This window comes from Callithrix jacchus, chromosome 16 (assembly GCF_049354715.1).
Source record: "Callithrix jacchus isolate 240 chromosome 16, calJac240_pri, whole genome shotgun sequence".
In the NCBI taxonomy this organism is placed as follows: Eukaryota; Metazoa; Chordata; class Mammalia; order Primates; family Cebidae; genus Callithrix; species Callithrix jacchus.
The window spans coordinates 17,576,301-17,597,334 of NC_133517.1; the positions used below are offsets into that span (position 1 = coordinate 17,576,301).

Below are 21,034 nucleotides of genomic sequence, written 5' to 3' on the forward strand. Positions count from 1 at the left end.
TAATCCATCTAGAGTTAATTTTAGTGTAAGGTGTCAGGAAGGGGTCGTTTCTGCTTTCTGCACATGGCTAGCCAGTTTTCCCAACACCATTTATTAAACAGGGAATCCTTTCCCCATTGCTTGTTTTTGTCAGGTTTATCAAAGATTGTATGGTTGTAGATATGTTGTGTTGCCTCCGATGCCTCTGTTCTGTTCCATTGGTCTATATCTCTGTTTTGGTACCAGTACCATGCTGTTTTGATTACTGTAGCCTTGTAGTATAAAGTCCGGTAGTGTGATGCCCCCTGCTGTGTTCTTTTTACTTAGAATTGACTTGGCTATGTGGGCTCTTTTTTGGTTCCATATGAAGTTTAAGGTAGTTTTTTCCAGTTCTGTGAAGAAGGTCATTGGTAGCTTGGTGGGGATAGCATTGAATCTGTAAATTACTTTGGGCAGTATGGCCATTTTCACAATATTGATTCTTCCTAACCATGAACATGGAATGTTTCTCCATCTGTTTGTGTCCTCTCTTATTTCATTGAGCAGTGGTTTGTAGTTCTCCTTGAAGAGGTCCTTTACATTCCTTGTTAGTTGTATTCCTAGATATTTTATTCTCTTTGTAGCAATTGTGAATGGCAGTTCATTCTTGATTTGGCACTCTTTCAGTCTGTTATTAGTGTAGAGGAATGCTTGTGATTTTTGCATATTGATTTTGTATCCTGAGACTTTGCTAAAGTTGCTTATCAGTTTCAGGAGTTTTTGGGCTGAGACTATGGGGTCTTCTAGATATACTAGCATGTCGTCTGCAAATAGAGACAATTTGGCTTCCTCCTTTTCTATTTGAATACCCTTTATTTCTTTTTCTTGCCTGATTGCTCTGGCTGGAACTTCCAGTACTATATTGAATAGGAGTGGTGAGAGAGGGCATCCTTGTCTAGTGCCAGATTTCAAAGGGAATGCTTCCAGTTTTTGTCCATTCAGTATGATATTGGCTGTTGGTTTGTCATAAATAGCTTTTATTATTTTGAGATACGTTCTGTCAATACCGAGTTTATTGAGGGGTTTTAGCATAAAGGGTTGTTGAATTTTGTCAAAGGCCTTCTCTGCATCAATTGAGATAATCATGTGGTTTTTGGTTTTGGTTCTGTTTATGTGGTGAATTACATTTATACACTTGAGTATGTTGAACCAGCCTTGCATCCCCGGGATGAATCCTACTTGATCATGGTGGATAAGCTTTTTGATGTGCTGTTGCAATCAGCTTGCCAGTATTTTATTGAAGATTTTTGCATCTATGTTCGTCATGGATATTGGCCTGAAGTTTTCTTTTCTTGTTGGGTCTCTGCCCGGTTTTGGTATTAGGATGATGTTGGTCTCATAAAATGATTTCGGAAGGATTCTTTCTTTTTGGATTATTTGGAATAGTTTCAGAAGGAATGGTACCAGCTCCTCTTTGTGTGTCTGGTAGAATTCGGCTGTGAACCCATCTGGACCTGAACTTTTTTGTGTGTGGTAGGCTCTTAATTGCTGCCTCACCTTCAGATCTTGTTATTGGTCTATTCATGGTTTCGACTTCTTCCTGGTTTATGCTTGGGAGGATGCAAGTGTCCAGGAATTTATCCATTTCTTTCAGGTTTACTAGTTTATGTGCATAAAATTGTTTGTAATATTCTCTGATGATGGTTTGAATTTCTGTGGGACCTGTAGTGATTTCCCTTTTATCATTTTTTATTGCCTCTATTTGGTTATTCTCTCTTTTCTTTTTTATTAATCTGGCTAGTGGTCTGTCTATTTTGTTGATCTTTTCAAAAAACCAGCTCCTGGATTTATTGATTTTTTGAAGGGTTTTTCGTGTCTCTGTCTCCTTCAGTTCTGCTCTGATCTTAATTATTTCTTGTCTTCTGCTAGGTTTTGAGTTTTTTTGATCTTGCTCCTCTAGCTCTTTCAATTTTGACAATAAGGTGTCAATTTTGGATCTCTCCACTCTTCTCATTTGGGCACTTATTGCTATATATTTTCCTCTAGTGACTGCTTTTAATGTGTCCCAGAGATTCTGGTATGTTGTGTCTTTGTTCTTGTTGGTTCGAAGGACTTCTTTATTTCTGCTTTCATTTCATTGTTTATCCAGTCAACGTTCAAGAGCCAGTTGTTCAGTTTCCATGAAGCTATGCAGTTCTGAGTTAGTTTCTGAATTCTGAGTTCTAACTTGATTGCACTGTGGTCCGAGAGACTGTTTGTTATCATTTCCGTTCTTCTGCATTTGCTGAGGAGTGATTGACTTCCAATTATGTGGTCAATTTTAGAGTAGGTGTGGTGTGGTACTGAGAAGAAGGTATATTCTGTGGATTTGGGGTGGAGAGTTCTGTAAATGTCTATCAGGTTTGCTTGTTCCAGGTCTGAGTTCAAGTCCTGGATATCCTTGTTAATTTTCTGTCTGATTGATCTATCTAATATTGACAGTGGAGTGTTAAAGTCTCCCACTATTATTGTGTGGGAGTCTAATTCTCTTTGTAAGTCATTAAGAACTTGCCTTATGTATCTGGGTGCTCCTTTATTGGGTCCGTATATATTTAAGATCATTAGCTCTTCTTGTTGTATCGATCCTTTTACCATTATGTAATGTCTTTCTTTGTCTCTTTTGATCTTTGTTGCTTTAAAGTCTATTTTATCAGAGATGAGAATTGCAACTCCTGCCTTTTTTTGTTCTCCATTTACTTGGTAAATCTTCCTCCATCCCTTTATTTTGAGCCTTTGTGTATCCTTGCATGTGAGATGGGTTTCCTGGATACAGCACACTAATGGGTTTTGGCTTTTTATCCAATTTTCCAGTTTGTATCTTTCAATTGGTGCATTTAGTCCATATACATTTAGGGTTAATATTGTTATGTGTGAATTTGATCCTCCCATTTTGATGCTAGCTGGCTGTTTTGCCTGTTAGTTGATGCAGATTCTTCATTTTGTTGATGCTTTTTACCATTTGGTATGTTTTTGGAGTGGCTGGTACTGATTTGTTCCTTTCTATGTGTAGTGCCTCTTTCAGGAGCTCTTGTAAAGCAGGACTGGCGACAAAATTTCTGAGGACTTGCTTGTTTGCAAAGGATTTTATTTTTCCTTCACTTATGAAGCTTAGTTTGGCTGGATATAAAATTCTGGGTTGAAAGTTTTTTTTTCTTTAAGGATGTTGAATATTGGCCCCCACTCTCTTCTGGCTTGTAGGGTTTCTGCCATGAGATCTGCTGTGAGTCTGATGGGCTTCCCTTTGTGGGTAACATGACCTTTCTCTCTGGTGGCCCTTAGCATTTTCTCCTTCATTATCACCCTGGTGAATCTGACGATTATGTACCTTGGGGTTGCTCTTCTTGAGGAATATCTTTGTGGTATTCTCTGTATTTCCTGAACTTGAATATTGGCCTGCCTTGCTAGTTTGGGATGCTTTCCTGAATATCCTGAAGAGTATTTTCCAGCTTGGATTCATTCTCTTCGTCACATTCAGGTACACCTATCAAACGTCGATTAGGTCTCTTCACATAGTCCCACATTTCTTGGAGACTTTGTTCATTCCTTTTTGCACTTTTTTCTCTCATCTTGCCTTCTTGTTTTATTTCATTGAGTTGATCTTCAACCTCTAATATCCTTTCTTCTGCTTGGTCAATTCAGCTGCTGAAACTTGTGCATGCTTCATGAAGTTCTCGTGTTTTTCAGCTCCATCAATTCACTCATATTCCTCTCTAAGTTGTCCATTCTTGTTATCATTTCCTTAAATCTTTTTAAAGGTTCTTAGTTTCTTTGCATTGAGTTAGAACATGTTTTTTTAGCTCACAGAAGTTTCTCATTACCCACCTTCTGAAATCTGATTCTGTCATTTCATCACACTCATTCTCTATCCAGCTTTGTTCCCTTGTTAGTGAGAAGTTGTGATCCCTTCTAGGAGGTGAGGTGTTCTGGTTTCGGGTGTTTTCCTCTGTTTTGCACTGGTTTCTTCCCATCTTTGTGGATTTATCCACCTGTCGTCTGTGTAGTTGCTGATTTTCAGATTGGGTCTCTGAGTGGACGTCCAGATTGTTGATGATGAAGTTATTTCTGTTTCTTAGTTTTCCTTCTAACAGTCTGGCCCCTCTGCTGTAGGACTGCTGAGGTCCATTCCACGCCCAGCTTGCCTGGGGATCACCTGCAGCTGCTGCAGAACAGTAAGGGTTGCTACCAGTTTCTTCTTCTGCTATCTTTGTCCCAGAATGATGCCCACCAGATGTCAGTCTGATCAGTCCTTTGTGAGGTGACTCTTTGGATATACGGGGGTCAGGGAGCTGCTTGAGGAGACAGTCTGTACTTTATGGGAGCTCAAGTGCTGAGCTGTGAGCTCCGTTGTTCATTCAGAGCTGCTAGGCAGGTATGTTTAAGTCTGCTGCAGCAGAACTCATAAACTGCTGTTTTTCCCCCTGGTGCTCTGTCCCGGGAAGTTAGGGCTTTATTTATGAGTATCCGTTGTGCTGCTGTCTTTTTTTTCAGGTTGCTCTGCCCAGCAAGGAGGCAACCTAGTCACTGTCTGCCTGCAGAAACTTTGAGCTGCTGTGGGCTCAGCCCTGCTGCCATGTGAACTTCCCTGCAGTCCTGTTTATATGGGTGTGGTTAGAACTGCCTCAGCAATGGTGGCCTGCCTCTGTAATAGCAGACTCTCTATGTTATGGCGGGTTGCCTCAGCAATGGCAGGCTGTGCCAGCAATGGCGGACTACCTTCATAGGGGTGGAGTACCTCGGTAATGGCGGACACCCCACCCCCACAGAGCTGGACTGTCCTGGGTTCAGCTGTGCTTGCCATGAAACTCTCAACCCCGAGCATTTCCAATTGCTGGGTTTTGTTTGTTTTTGTTGGGGTGGGGCCCGCCGAGTCTGATCACCTGGCTCCCTGCCTCAGAGTCTTTTTTTTTTTAAGTTGAATGGTTGACTCTCTCCCAGGTGTTCCAGTCACCTGCTGAAAGTACGCTGGGATCTGTGTGATTTCCCTTACGGCGACCCACTGCGCTGGCTGAAACAATGGTGCTGCCCACGAATCTCCTGGCCTGGCTCTCTGTTTCAGTCCCATTTAATCAAATCAATGGGCTAATCTGCCTTCCCGGACCTCAAATATCCAGTTTAAAAGGGCAACCAGACCAGTGTATTTTGTACGGAGAGCTGCTGTGCCGGGGTGCCGGCAAAACAGCCGCACCAGCCGAAACAGCCACGCTGGCTAAAACAGCCATGCTGGCAAACCGTGGGGCTCCTCCGCCTGGGAATCTCCTGGTCTGTGGGCAATAAAAATCCATCTGGAAATGTGGCATCCACTCACCCTCTGCGCTTTCACTAGGAGGTGCAATCCTGAGCTGCTCCTAAAGGGCCATCTTGGATCTCGGAGTCCAGTGTTATATTTTATAGAAAGGCAACTGAGGCACAGAGGGGTCCCACAGTAAACAGCAGAGCAGGTATTTCAATTCAGCCAGTCTGGACCCAGAGTTTATATTCTTAACTCGACCAGACACCACTTCTCCATTACTGTTATTACACAATGTGCTATTGTTAGGCCATAAAAATGTAATATTACTATCATATTAGATAATTGTGGCAAGTCTTTAATCTAGTGCTTACTGATCCTAGTAACAACCTCATACTGGGGCACTATTTGCCACTTTTCAGATGAGGAGTTTGAAGCTCAGAGATTCAGGAACATGCATACATCACACAGCTAACAAGCAGTACATCCAGGACTCTAACCTAGGATTGTTGGTTTCCAAAGCCTATGCTATAAAGCATAGCTTATCATTTTATTGCATTGTAAATTAGAAGCCAGCTGTGCAGGAACAAACTACTTAACTCAGCATGAAGAGAAATGCCCATCATCTGCAACTCAGTGTGGCTGTGGGGTTGTTTGATCATTTCTCACCAAGGTTAAAGTAACTCTCAAGAATAAACCTTGCTTCTTTGGGAAAATAGCCCTAGAACAAGATCTAACAGTCAATGCAAATCTGAAATAATCATTTAAATATATCACTTACACATCAATATACTTCGTGAGGGCCATTCATGGAGCTGGTGTCCTGGGTTTTATCTTTTGTAAATTTCAAGGCTCTACTTCTAGGGCAACAACAGGTTCCATCTTGCATGACAACTCTGATCTAGTAGCCACCTAGAACACTGTGTTGAGAAGAACTTAGAGGTTTAGCCTCAGCCTGTTCAGAAAGGCTACTGGGGTCAATTAGCACCTTTCCCATGGGCTCTAGAAGAAAAAATGACTGCACATGCATGGCATATTTTAATCATTGTTGGTGGCACTTATTAAAATATGAACAAAGTAGATGTTCCATAATATTCACATAACAACTTAAAAACATATTTTTGGGGAACAAAATCATTATGTATATTTGCTGATTCTGTCTTTTTTCCTTTAAAAAGGAATATAGTTCAGTCCTAATGAAACTACTTGGAGAATGTATCAGTTTGCTATGGCTGCTGCAAGCAAATACCACAGATTGGGTGGCTTAAACAACAGAAGTGTATTTCCTCACAGTTCTAGAGGCTGTAAGTCAAAGATTAAAGTGTAGACAGTCATGGTTTCTCCTGAGACCTCTCTTCTTGGGTTTCAGGTGGCCACCTTCTTGTGTCATCACACATCCTTTTCTCATCCCTAATGATGTGGTGTAGCTTTGTCCCTACCCAAATCTCATCTTGAATTATAGTTCCCATAATCCCCTTGTGTCATGGGAGGGACCAGGTAGAGATAAGTGAATCATGGGAGTGGTTCCCCCATCCTGTTAGTGGGGGAAACTCCTGATAGTGAGTTAGTTCTCATGAGATCTGATGGTTTTATAAGGAGTTTCCCCCTTTGCTTGGCACTCACTATCTCTCCTGCTGCCCTGTGAAGAGGTGCCTTCCACCATGATTGTAAGTGTCCTGAGGCCTCTCCAGCCATGTGGAACTGTGAGTCAATTAAACTTCTTTTCTTTAAAATTTATTCAGTGTTTCTTCATAGCAGTGTAGAACAGACACACCTAGTGTCACTTCTGTGTCTTACCAGGGCACCAGGTCAGGGCCTCATCCTTATGACCTCATTTAATCTTAACTATCTCCTTAAAGGCTCTATCACCAAATATAGTCACACTGGGGGTCAGGGCTTCAACATATGGATTTTGTGTGGGAAAATTCATAGTTCAGTCCATAGTAGATTTTACTTCACAAAACTTCCAGCCTCAGCTTTAGGCCTTCAACTACCCAGGAGCATGCTTTGCTAATTACACAACAGCTAAGTCTTTATGGATCTGGATATTAATCAATTTATTGTCTAAATCTGAGCTCTCAACGTGACTAAGCAAACTGGTCTGTCCCTCCCTCCCCACCACGTCTGCCCCTACCCCTTCCACTTCAGAATTCCTCAGCACCACAGCACTTAAAAAGAATGCTATCCTCCTTCTGTGTAAGTGTCTAAGCTAAGACAGTACTTGGCATCAAACTTACTCTTTTTTTCTTTTTTTGACAGAGTCTCACTCTGTCACCCAGGCTGGAGTACAGTGGCATGATCTCAGCTGACTGCAATCTCTGCTTCCTGGGTTCAAGTGATTCGCCTACCTTGGCCTCCCAAGAAGCTGGGATTATAGGCATGCACCACCACAACCGGCTAATTTTTTGTCTTTTTAGTAGAGATGGGGTTTCACTATGTTGGCCAAGATGGTCTTGAACTCCTGACCTCAAATGATCTGCCTGTCTCGGCCTCCCAAAGTGCTGGGATTACAGGTGTGAGCCACCATGCCTGGCACCAAACTTATTCTTTATACTATGAATTTGTTTCTAGAAAACAGTTATTTGATTCCCCCACTAGAAGCATGGAACCACAAACCAAAGACCATAAAGAACTTCAAAAAATCTTCCTAAAACGGAAACTATGTAAATTTTATCACGTTATCACAATAAAACAAAACTAGGAAATTCAGTTTTAAAATTTGAAGCAGGCTGAGTGTAGTGGCTTACATCTATAATCTCAGCACTTTGGGTGGTCAAGGTAGAGGATCACATGAAGGCAGGAGTTGAAGACCAGCCTGGGCAATATAGTGAGACCCTATCTCTATAAAAATATTTAAAAATTAGCCGGGAATGTAGATGCACACTTATAGTCCTATCTACTTGGGAGGAGAATTGCTGGAGCCCAGGAGTTGGAGGCTGTAGTGAGCTAGGATTACACCACTGTACTCCAACCTGGGCAAGAGAGCAAGATCCTGTCAATCAATCGATCAATGCTAAAGCAATGACAATAGATTGGAAAACACATGCTCAATCACACACACATAGACACGTATACATATAGACTATTTTAAGTCAACATGGAAACTGGGGCAGCAATGCAATCTTTTTTTGATAATAACTCAAGTAAAAAGTACCATAATTGCAGTATAGGGAATACATCTAGAGGTGTAACTTTGGAGGCATAGCCTTAGGTCAGGTCAGTGCATAGCCTTAAATGCTTTTATTATTAAGAAAGAATGAAAATAAATTTACTAACGAGTTCCAATCAAAATATAGAAAAGAAAAATAAACCAAAACTAAAAAGAACAAGAGGAGGAAGAGAAAACATAAATGCAGAAATTAGAAAATATATAGAAATAATCATGTGAGAAATAACTTATGAGTTTTTTAAGCAACAGGCTAGATACCATTAGGAAAGAAAAAGAAAGAATGTAAATTCCATTCAATAGGAATAAGAATTTAACAAAGATACTAAGAAAGTAAAAAATTCTAAGGAAGTACTCTAAGTAGTTCATGGAAAATCAGGTATATTCTACCTATGTAAAAATGCAGAAGTCATAATCTTACCTCCAACAAAATTATTGACTCCATGATTTATTATCTTTCTTTAGTGCTTTTTATGTCCTATAATATTTTGCATATTAATTTTATCAAAACCCTTTTTTTTTTCCAGAAACTATGGTTTCTAGAAATTAGTGCTAGGATGTCCTCTATTTTGAAGCATTGCTCTAGGAGGCCAAGTAGATTCCGTGAAGCATAAGGATGTTCATGGAATCTAAATATCAGGAGAATGCGTAAGTATCAATAGAATGGACTCAGCGAGACACCAGAGGTAAATGAGCATATTGCTCACATATGGATTGTACAGCTCCATTTAAAAAAACTTGTTGGCAAAAAGTGGTTATCTCTCTTTTGATGAGAGTATCTTTGAAAATATTACTAAGGTATTTCCTCCTCTTCTTATATAGAAACCATTCTGAAAGCATAATTGAGATAAACCACTGTCCTTATTTGCTCTTTGGGTAAATTAGATGCCTATCATACTCTGAATTTGTTTTCTGTAGCTGATGATATGCAGCATGTACTGTTTAGTTTTCAAAATAAATTTACTTTTGTGTAGTTATTGTCAACCCATGCTAACTCTACTTTTCAAAGAGAAAATTGGAGAGTCTTAAAATTTAATGCTTCTCATTTTAAAGATTGATGAATATATCAATTCACTGAAAACACACACACACACACACACACACACACACCCCATTATGTGTGCCTGGACCTGGGTTAAGCTAAAAATATATGAAGTTCATGTGAACCACTTCCTATTCCTGAAGAGCTGAGGCAGCAGCTACTATTGCTTTACCGTCTTTACCAGCTCTCATTGGTGTTGATGTCATTTTGCATGAAACCTCATCTCCATTTTACAGGAACAAATGACGCTCAGGGACATAACTTTCTAATACACTGATAACACCTGCTAGACTTTTCAGTTATGCCTATACAGTAGGGTTACAGTCAGTAACACATCATTCAAGAGGAAAAACCAGAAAATCAGAAGACTATTCATAAACAGTTATCCAAATACACATGTGGATATACACACAGAGCTATATACCTACTCACATACAAATAAGGGCTCAGAAGTAGTTTTCAAAAACAATGAATGGATTTCAAAAATCTAGCTTTTTTGGGGCTCCTCATTTAAGCCTGGGAATCCCAGCTCTGAGAAGCATCACCAGAAGACTCTCATCAGTACCCACTTCCCATCAGGTTCTGGCTGCAGAGAATCATCTAGAAGTCAGAAGCTCACCTTGCTGCCACAGTGTGAACTGGCTCCAGTCCCCCTTTTCCCTCAGGTTTTCATCCTCAGGTAGGAAGAGACCTTTGGCTTTATCCATCACTGCAAGGCCTTCATCTCGGATTAACTTCCAGTTTCTTTCTAAAGACTAGAGAGAAGATTCTGCTTTACTAAAATGAAAATGGGCCTGGTGGAGCACCTCATAATGACTTTTTTTTTTTTTTGAGGTTTGTTTGTTTCAGAAAGGAATGAAATTTTAGCCTTATCTCGATGGCTTATATTTCAATTTCATCTGGGACTTCTTATCACAGGTATAAAAAAACCAAATCTCATGATTTTTCCAAACAATATGTTTTTGCAACATTAACGATTTCCAATAAATTCAAGAAATTTCAGAGTATAATCCTCTCCACAATTTAAGTTTGCCTAGAGACTGTTTTTTTGAAACCACAACCTAACAGGAGTGCTGATCTTGTTGATCAGATTAGATCAATACACTGTAACAAGCTTCACCACATGACTCGTCAGCCTCCAAACTAGAACACAAATCACAGACTTAATTTCACTTTTCAACAGAGTTCCTTACAAAGATGCCATTAAAGATGGTCAACATTAGTTAAACATTTAATGGTATCAAAAAGTGTCCACTGGAGGATTTGATATATAAAATTAACAGCAAAGCAAAACAAATATGTGTACTAGTGTTTAGAATTCAACCAAACAAAAATATTTCCTTGACTTTTCATTTATGAGGGAGCCTTAACCCCTTCCAGAAAAAGAGCTTATGATCAGCAGAGACTAGGAGTGGCCAGGCAGGTGACAGTAGATTCTGTGGAAGATCCTCTGGGTAATCTGTACCATCACACTGGCTTTTGATTAGGAGTGGGAGTTGGGGGACAGTGGGGTGAGTAGAGGAGAAGGCAAAGGTGAGCATCTGAGCAGCAAACTAAGATGGATTTCCCTCAGGAGACAAGCATACAAACAGCGTTCCTACTTTAGGAAAGAGATGAAGCTGTATAGATAAACCAGAATTTTGAAATGTTAATAATTTCAATCATTTCTATATTCTAGGAGAAGTGGATGAAATAGTTGAGTATATGGATTCATGAACGAGGAGGAACATGTTAGCTGATTTCCATAAAAATCAGGGGAAGATATATTTTAAGTGACTCAAGAGCATAGGACTAGAACTAATAAGTTACAAACCCAAAACCAGATTTTGATGCAAAAATGGAAAAGAAGTTGCATACTCTGATTGATTTTCTTTGTAAAACATGGTTCTCTATTTTTTGAATTAATCAAGCACAATGATCAATTATTGGTTAGAGAAAAGCATGAGGTAACGTGTAAAGTGTTTTTTTTTTTTGTTTTTACGAAGCCTTGCTCTGTAAACTCATGATTTCACATGAGAAAGTGATGTGGAGTCGGGATGGCTGCACAGCCGGAGGGCTCTGACACAGACATCTGTGTGGAAACGTGGTGCCAGCCACAGCCAAACAAGGGAATACTTTTTATATCATATGAAGACATTAGTTATTAAAATATTTTAGGGTAAGAAACAGATTTTGGTTAGATGTTGATTTGATAATTTTATGACGTGTGCATTAATTTGTGTTAACATTGTTAATGAAAGACCAATGAGATTTGTGCAGGCCAAATGAGAACTTTATTTTTCAAAAGCAATCTGCAGATTAGGGAGATGCAGCGTTGGAAAGTGCTCTCCCAGGAAGGGCTGGGGAGGAGATGACAAAGGCCAAAACTCCAGGGGAGGGCAAGTGAGGGGTGTTGGGAATGAGGAAGAATCTTGATTGGATGGCCTTTAAGCCACAGATCACCAGTCTCTGGTGGCTAATTGGCTGGTTCTGGGTGGTTGCTTGGTTGGTGCTAGGTGGTCAGCTGGAAGAATTTCCGGTTGTGGCTGTTTTCGAAAAACGTTCTTTGACTTGGTTGCAGAAAAACAGCTTCTGCAACACTTTCCAAGGACACAAAGAGCATGACCTGCATGACTGCTTTTAAATTTTGAGCCAAAGGGAGTTCATTTTGTCTGCCAACTAGGGGCAGAGTTTGACCACATCTATACCTGCTACTACCACTGCCCAGCTTGGAGTGATCCTGAACATTTATCCAGGTTTAGGGCTGTGTCCGCCAACTAGTTTCCATATTGCTTCATCTCAAGTAGGCAGTTCATGAAGAACAAGGCAAGGATCACACATTGAAAAGCCCTTACTTTGCCAGATCCACAGATTGAGAGCGTATCACCATTATATAAAAAATCCCGGCTGGGCGCGGTGGCTCATGCCTGTAATCCCAGCACTTTGGGAGGCCGAGGCGGGTGGATCACGAGGTCAAGAGATCGAGACCATCTTGGTCAACATGGTGAAACCCCGTCTCTACTAAAAATACAAAAAATTAGCTGGGCATGGTGGCACGTGCCTGTAATCCCAGCTACTCGGGAGGCTGAGGCAGGAGAATTGCCTGAACCCAGGAGGCAGAGGTTGAGGTGAGCCGAGATCACGCCATTGCACTCCAGCCTGGGTAACAAGAGCGAAACTCCATCTCAAAAAAAAAAAAATCCCAAGACCATGGGAAAAAAAATGCACCCTAGGATTTCACTGTATGCTCACATCTTCCCAAATGCACCTCAATTGCCAACACTCACTCTGGATAGTGTCACTTGTTCAAGTTGCTAGATAAATCTGTTAGATTCTTGTTAAATTGTCACACAGACAAGGGGAGAATTGCTTCTCTAACACATGAAATTACTTTTCAAATGAGGTTATTGGTGCCTTATAAGGACAACCTCTTCCTTAATTCCCTCCTGGTATTTTAGAAGATTCTTTTATTTCTTTAGAAAGCTGATTTAGGGGCATGGTTGGAAAGAGCTGATCTTTTGTTACTAAAATAGGGCACAAAGCCCTAGGGAAAAATGTTAAAGTGATTGCATCATTCAGTATAATTTCATATTTTTTACTTAAGAATAGACATCTTTTATATATAAAACATTGCCCTTCCTGACTCTTCACCCCAGCCTCCCCTGGAAAATGTTGCCAAGGTACTTTTCTGTGAATAGTAATAATTTTTTAAAAAATGTTTTGGCTTTTCCTTGTTATGTGTGGCACATATGTACTAGATGACAGACTCATGCTCAAAAGGGGCAAACTGGTACAGAAGGGTGTCTCTGAACACCTGCCCTAATATGCCACCAGATATGCTCAGTACTAACTAGTACTACTAACTCAGTACTATCTAGTCCATTTTGGTTATTAAACAGTCACTTATTATTTTCTCTTTTGAGTTCAATGCTTTCTTATAGAATTTTACATTGGGAAGGAACCATACGGTTAATCTAGCTGAAATTTCTTCAGCTTAGGGATGATGAAATGATTCCTAGTGTGGTTAATGAGCCTAAATCCCACAGTCTAGTGGTCAGCACAGCTGGTGCCAAAACCCGTCTGTACTATCTCCCCCTTGATTATTAGAGAGGGTCACACTCAGGCACAGGGATTTCAGGCTGTGGTGGACTTAAGGGGCAGCATAAGAGCAATTGTGAGGTACCCCAGCGTCCTGGTCATGGAGATTTACTGGGTACCTGTGACTGTGGGCAATGGTCAGGAGTACTTACAAGGTGCTTAGAGAGCAGCATGCTCCCCAGTGAGTGCCAAGCAGAAGGCATGCCTCAAAGACAGTTCAATATCTTTCACAAGGGGGGAAAACTGAGGGAACCAAAAGATCCCACCAGTTAAGCCTGGTGACATGTGCTTGAAGGTGTTTTCCAACTTCAGAAAGATGTGACAGGGGCTTTTATGGGCATTTGGGGGAAATCTGGGATGGGACCTAAGAATGTTGTTAAGTGCAAACCAAGGAATCATATAATATTCACATGGTTAGAGAAAATTAAAGATCAAACCTACACTTGGCATGTATGTGTGTCTATTCAGGACAAAAACAAAATACCATAAACTGGGTAGCTTATAAATGAAAGAAATTTATTTCCCACAGTTCTGGAGTATGAGAAGTCCAAACTCAAGATGTTGGCAGATTCGATTCTGGTGAGGGCCACTTTCTGGTTCATAGATGATACCTCCTATCTGCCTCCACAAATAGTGGATGGGACAACCAAACTCCCTGGGGACTCTTATAATGGCACTAATCCTGTTCATGAAGGCTTTGCCCTTAAGGCATAATCATTACCCCAAGCCCCACCTCTTAATACTATCACCTTGGGAGTTCAGTTTCAACAGATGAATTTGGGGGAGACACAAACATACATCAGTGCATGTGTGTGTAGGAGGGAGGAAGAGGGAGAGAGAATATGAATTTTCTCTACAGTAATACCACCCAGTTGTCTTTAATGGCAAACAATTCAGTTTTTAGGGAATTTCAACGAAAAACTTGAAGGCTCACAAACAGCAGACAATGCCGACATTTGTAAAAGTGTCTTCTGAAATATTACTCCCTTGACTCTAAATTTATCCATTTCATAAAACTGAAAAGAGAAAATAATCTCCTTGGTATTTGAGTTGGCTGCCCAAAAAAACAGCTTCTAATTTCCATTTCTTCTTATGGCAAAAGAGACTTTAGAAAGCAGAGGTCTGATTCTTTCTACAGTGCCACAAGGCTTCATAAAGCCACCTCTGCATGTGCTTCACTTGTTACCCCATAACTACATTTTTCACTCTAGGCATGTATAAATGGACTTCCCAGTTCTGATCTCATGAATCCCAGCCCTGCATCTAGTTAGGAGCAGTTTCCTCATCTCCCCAGACAGCCTGCTTATGTCACCTGGATGCTGTACTTTCTCCATAACATCAAATTAAAGTAAGTTCTATTTTTAAAATCTTCTCTTAAAATTGACTTCTTGTAGAAAGCCTTTCTCTTGAGAAGCAAACTAAAGCCTAACTCATTTTTATGTAACTATTTTTCTTACTAACGTTTTTAGTCAATTAAAAAATACAAATTTTTTAAAGTCAAATATTATTATAGGTCTTATAATGAAAATTGCAGTCTCTTCCCCAGCTTTCCCCCAATCCTCAGTCTAACCCCCAGCTAATTATTTAAAATATTTATACTGTTATTAACTGGCTTATATCTAAATAGCATGTTTATACTGGTATTCTTGATTTATTAATTTGAGGCATTATCACTCATCTATGATAGAAGGTTAACAACTGAATTTAATGTCTTCCTTCTTCATCCTCGTAATATAGTTAATTTCACAAATCTTTCACTTATCAGTGTGAATTCACATTCAGGTTTTATAATATTATGACAGTCAGGTATCATTCACACTTGACTTGAGTTGTAATGATTACACTTCATGTCCCACACAGCATTTTTTTCTGCCCCCTTTGCATTGGCTTTATTTTCTAATGCACTTCACACTGTTTCTTCACTAACTCTGAAATAGTGCTGTACAATCCCTTGATGCTTTTATTCTACCTTTTACCAAAAACATTATAAATTGATGACTTCCTTGCTTTTTTGTCTTTTTCTGAAGATAACCTTCACACAGCCATTTGCCTTGCTCTGATCTGGATCAGATGCTGTTTGAACTTGCTAGACAATGAGGGCCGTGGAATTCCCCTTGGCCTCTGCCTGGTACTGAGCTCCCTAATTACTGGATTCTAGTTGCTCCTGAGGAAGGACACACTGCAGGTAAAATTGAATTCCACAAGTGTCTCAAGCTCTTATACCTAATTGAAGGTTTGAGTATGTATGGTTAGGTATTTAGGTCATAAATTGATTTTGTTAGTAAATAATTTTGTTTTACAATTTTTTTCTTATCTACTATATGATTTTATTTAAAAACTATACAGTTGACAGATATTGAATATATTCAAAGTGAACAAGGCACTTTGATATACACTGTAATTATTACCACAATCAAACTACCACATTCAGCACCACCCATGCTGTGCCTCAGAGCCCCAGAACTTGTTCATCTTATAGCTGAAAGTTTGTACTCTTTGACCAACATCTTCCCATTTATCCCATTCCCCACCCCCAGGCAACCACTGCTCTACTCTCTGCTTCTATGAGTCTGACTTTTTAGATGCCACATATAAGTGATATCACACAATATTTGTCTTTCTGTATCTGGCTTACTTCACTTAGCACGATGTCCTCCAGATTCATTCACGTTGTTGCACATGGCAGGATATCCTTCTTTTTAAAGGCTGAGCATATCCTATTGTGTTTACATATCACAGTTTTTCTTCATTCACCTGTTGATAGACATTTAGGTTGTTCCCATTTCTTGGCTATAGTAAATAATGCTGTAATGAACATGGGGGTACAGATATCTCTTTGAATTACTTATTTCATTTCCATCAGATATGTAATCAGAAGTAGGACTGCTGAATTGTATAGCACCTTTTTTTTTTTTTTTTTTTTTTTTTTAGACAGAGTCTTGCACTGTCACCTGGGCTGGACATGACTCAATCTCGGCTCACTGCAACCTCTACCTCCTGGGTTCAAGTGATTCGCCTGCCTCAGCCTCCCAAATAGCTGGGATTACAGGTGCTCACCATCCTGTCCAGCTAATTTTTTGTACTTTTAGTAGAGAGGGGTTTTCACTATGCTGGTCAGCTGGTCTCAAACTCCTGACCTTGTGATCTGCCTGCCTCAGCCACTCATGGTGCTGGGATTACAGGCATGAGCCACGGCACCCAGCCTATTTTAAATTTTTTGAGGAACCTCCACATGGTTTTCCGTTATGGCTGCACCAATGTACATTTTCACCAACAGCATACATGTGTTCCCTTTTCTCTGCAGCCTCATCAATAGGTTACCTCATTTTTTTCAGAACAGCCATCCTAACAGGTGTGAGGTGATATCACATTGTGCTTTTGATTCACATTTCTCTGATGACAAGTGATGCTGAGCACCTTTTCATATTCCTGTTGGCCATTTTGTATATCTTTGGGAAAATGTCTACTCAGGCCCTTTGCCAATTTTTAAATTGGGTTATTCGGTTTTTTGCTATTGAGTTGCATTAGTTCCTTATATATTTTGGGCATTAACCCCTTTTATCAGATATAGTTTGCAAATATTTTCTTCTGTTCCATAGACTGCTTTTCATTTTGTTGATTGTTTCTTTTGCTGTGCAGAAGCATTTTAGTTTGCTGTAGTCCCACTTGTTTATTTTTGCTTTTGCTGCCTCTGCTTTTGGTGTCATATCCATGAAATTACTGCCAAGATGAACATCTTCTTATAATTATGAAAGGATTAGTCCATTACATTATAACTTTTAGTGTTGCTGTTGGGAAATACGATGCCTTCTAGATTCTCCCTCTTCCTATACTCCCCTCTCTAGTAGCTTTATTAGAATCAGGATAGTACAGTGCTTAGGGGTATAAAATTTGGAGCCAGACTGCATGTTTGGAGACCTGACTCTATCACTTATTTGCTGTGTAATTTGGGGCAAATCAGTTATCATGTGAAAAGTGCTTGCACTATATGCAAGTATAGCTATGATGAGGAGGAGGATTTTAAGACCTTTTCCTTCTTTCCTATTTCTTGAAGTTTCATGGAATATGCCTTAATGTAAAGCCTGGGCACTCAGCGGCACCCTTCAATCTGAAAACTCATTTTTTTCTATTCTGAACTATCTTCTAATTTAATTAATTTCTCCCCCATTTTTCACCTATTCTCCCTGGAATTCCTTCTATCTGAATGCCAGCTATGTTAAATTGAGCCTCTAACCATCCTATCTTCTCTGTCTTCCCTCTTTGCCTCTTTGTTTTTCCTTCTGGGAGATTTCCTTAACTTAGCTTCTAATACTGTTTTAAAGTCTTATCTCTGCACACTTTTAAATTTCTGAGAGCCCTTTCTGGGTCTTCAACTGTTCCTTTTTACAGTATCCCATATTTGTTTTACAGATACACATCTTCTCTTATTGCTCTGCGTACAGTAGAGGCATTTTGTTTTTCTTTTGTTCCCTACATGTTCTCAATTTCCACCGAGCTACATCATTCTTTTTGTTTTGTTCATCTTTCCTTTTTTTTTTTTTTGGTGACTCTTGAGTGGATTTTATTTTTGCACTCCAGGATGCAGCAGAGACGGTGCAAGGTTTATCTTCAAACCGAGGGCCCTCAGTGTCGAGCTGACTCCTGGCCTAAGGAGGGCTGAGGCACCCTGAAGTTTGAGAGGCCGATTTTTAGGTCTAAGGAGGTGTACGTGGTGCAGTCATGATGCTGGAGGTTCTTGTAGGTAGTGTTGTGAAATGACTTAGCAGGCACTGGGACTGGCTTTTTTGGTGAACTTTTTCTTGGGATTCTGTGGCTGAGCCTTTTCACTCTTCCCTGATGCCGCAGACAAAGAAACTGTGGAAGAAAGTCCTTGAAACACATGGGCTTTGAGGAGGATGGTCTTCAGTGCCTCGACTCGTCTTTGTCACAGCAAAAGCGGAGCCACTACGGCAGTGACAGCAGGTGCTCTAGGCTGGGCCACAGCAGCTGAGTGCACACCCGTGCCTGAACACCTGGCCACTGGGCCGAGTGCTTTTGTTCATCTTTCATGTTAATTTTTTGAGGAACCTCCACGTGGTTTCCCATTATGGCTGCACCAGTTTACATTTCTGCCAACAGTGTACATGTGTTCCCTTCCTCTGCATCCTTATCACACAGAGGAACTCTCCTTAATGTCTGGTGATTCTTGCCTGTCCGTTCTATAAAACTGAGGCAACAACTGGACATCTGGTGAAAGGGCAAGGCCTGTGACTGACAGTCTTCCATGTTGGGTGCATTGTCAAGACAGTTTTTTTTGTTAACTAGGGATCCTAAAATGTCAGCGTAGATAAGCCTATTCTTTGAGGCCATGCAGTTTCTTGAGTTGCTGTAGTACCAGGTACCTTGAATTTCTTCTTTGGAAGCTTCTCTATAATTACTAGAGTTCTTGTCTTGGATCTGCCAAATCATGTGCTTCTGTTTCCCACTTTCAAAATTACATGCTGACACTGTTCACCTGCTACTGTCTCCCTTTAAAAATACATTGTACAATTTTATTCTTGTATTGTCATTTAAGTGAGTTTCCAGATGGGCTGTTAAATGCATGTGTTCAGCTTTGTTTAATCCTTCTTCACTCATATTTTCCATATATCGCGAATAGAGTTTCCATATATCTCTAATAGTTGAATTTCTGTTACCATATATCTCCTTTTTTCCTAAACTAGTCAAATCTTGTAATACATAACCCAACTGTCCAGTGATGCTTGGAAAGAAAATCCTATTAGCCTGCAAAACCCTTTGCCAATCTTTCAGATACATTTTTAGAAGATCCTCAAACTTAAATTAATGATATTCCACATGGTAGAGATATACAGTAGAAAGTTAAAAAAAATTATGAGCATCACACTTTACATTTTGAATCAAACTCTGCTAATCCATATGTTGATTTCTTGTTGACCCGATTCATTTTTGCCTCTTGGCTGATACACTTTCCTTTCATCACATGGTTAGTATATCGTCAATTCCATAACATGCTCAGATGATGATAAAAGTGATACTTGAAGCTTGACATGAAATCATTTAAATTTTGTTCTAATCAATCATAATTGGTCTAACTGAGCTTTAAATATTTTATTCTATGTAGGAAAATAGGCCCATTCAGAGAAATGTTTTTACTGAGGCAGTCAGTACATATTGCTCAGTGGGGGAGTTACAAAGGAAAGTCACTAATGGTAATAATTTGCTAGGGCAGCTGTGACAAAGCACCACCGACTGGGTGGCTTAAACAACGGAAATTTATGTTCTCACAGTTCTGGATGCTAGAAGTCCAAGATCAAGGTCAGTAAGTTTGGTTTCCTTCAAGGCCTCTCTCCTTGGCTTATAGAGGACCATCTTCTCACTGTACCCATGTGACATGGTTGGCATGCATCCTGGGTTTCTGTGGTCCAAAATTCCTCTTCTTAAAAGGACACCAATCAGATCGGACTAGGGCCCACCCTAATGGCCTCTTTGTAACTTCACTATCTCTTTACAGGTCCAAACACAGTATCTTAAAACAGTCAGACATTCTGAGGTCCCGGGGAGTAGAATTTCAGAGTAGGAAGCGTGGGGAGCAACAGTTCATCCCATAACACTCATGCAGATTCAAGTTCAAAAAAGCTCTAGCTATAAAAGCAAATAGCAGATGGAAGGAGATGAAGAATATATTCACATCAGCGTGGGAAAAAGTAAATTCACAGGAGCAAAATAAAACAGTTATGAAGAAATTCAGGAAGAGCTGTTTTTAACATGTGAACACAACAATAACTCTAGGGTTCAGCAAGATTAGGTAAGTAACTGTGACTAGCTGTTAAGAAAAAGAGGCATTAAGAAAACAGACAGCGAAAACTGAGAAAAGTCCCAGAGTTTTATATATTCCTTGAAAGATTCTGACTCTACATTGAGAAAAAAGATGTGTCAAAGGCTATTCTTGGCAAAGTCTATGTTATGTATTAAAATGGAGTTAGAAAGAACTGATAACAGCTGTGCATTAGTATAATGTATACTAAATTTTATCCAATGGTTAAGAATATGCTTGCTATTATTTGGGGAATTATGTATCTTATTTTTTTAGAGATAAAATCAGTTTGCTTAGATTTTAGCCAAAACATGCCTATACTCTAAACATCGTAAGATGAGCAGCAGTGTAATCTGCCTTAGAAACAACATCCCAGGATGGGGGCATCATCCTGGGTGCTGAGGTTATTAAATCAAACACTGTGTGACTATAAGGCTATAGCAGCAAATTATCTTTGCCATAATTCTAACAACACCTCTAAGGAAATTGGTAGCATTAAAGAAATAATCTCTCACTGGTCCTAATGCACTTTGATGATTAGATCTCCTTGTTTTTCAAGTTTGAACATACAGATAAAAGAAAACAGGTGACAGTTCTCTTCTTTCTTTCCTTCCCTCCCTCCCTCCCTTCCGTTCTTCCTTCCTTTCCTTCCTTCCTTTTCTTTCTCGCTCTCTCACCCAGGTTGGACTGCAGTGGCACGATCTCAGCTTA

General features: G+C 39.9%; 1 protein-coding gene across 28 annotated transcripts in view; it reads right to left on the reverse strand.

The window, feature by feature from the left end:
- ASPH (aspartate beta-hydroxylase) overlaps positions 1–21,034 on the reverse strand; it is a 228,804-nt gene that overhangs the window by 19,082 nt on the left and 188,688 nt on the right. For all 28 annotated transcript variants that reach the window (XR_013527858.1, XR_013527857.1, XR_013527856.1 and 25 more), the window contains one exon: positions 10,052–10,187. Coding sequence is in view for 20 of the 28 variants with exons in the window: in XM_078352518.1 (XP_078208644.1) it covers positions 10,052–10,187 (136 nt within the window). In the remaining 8 variants the exon portion in view is untranslated. The remainder of the gene's footprint in view (positions 1–10,051; positions 10,188–21,034) is intronic.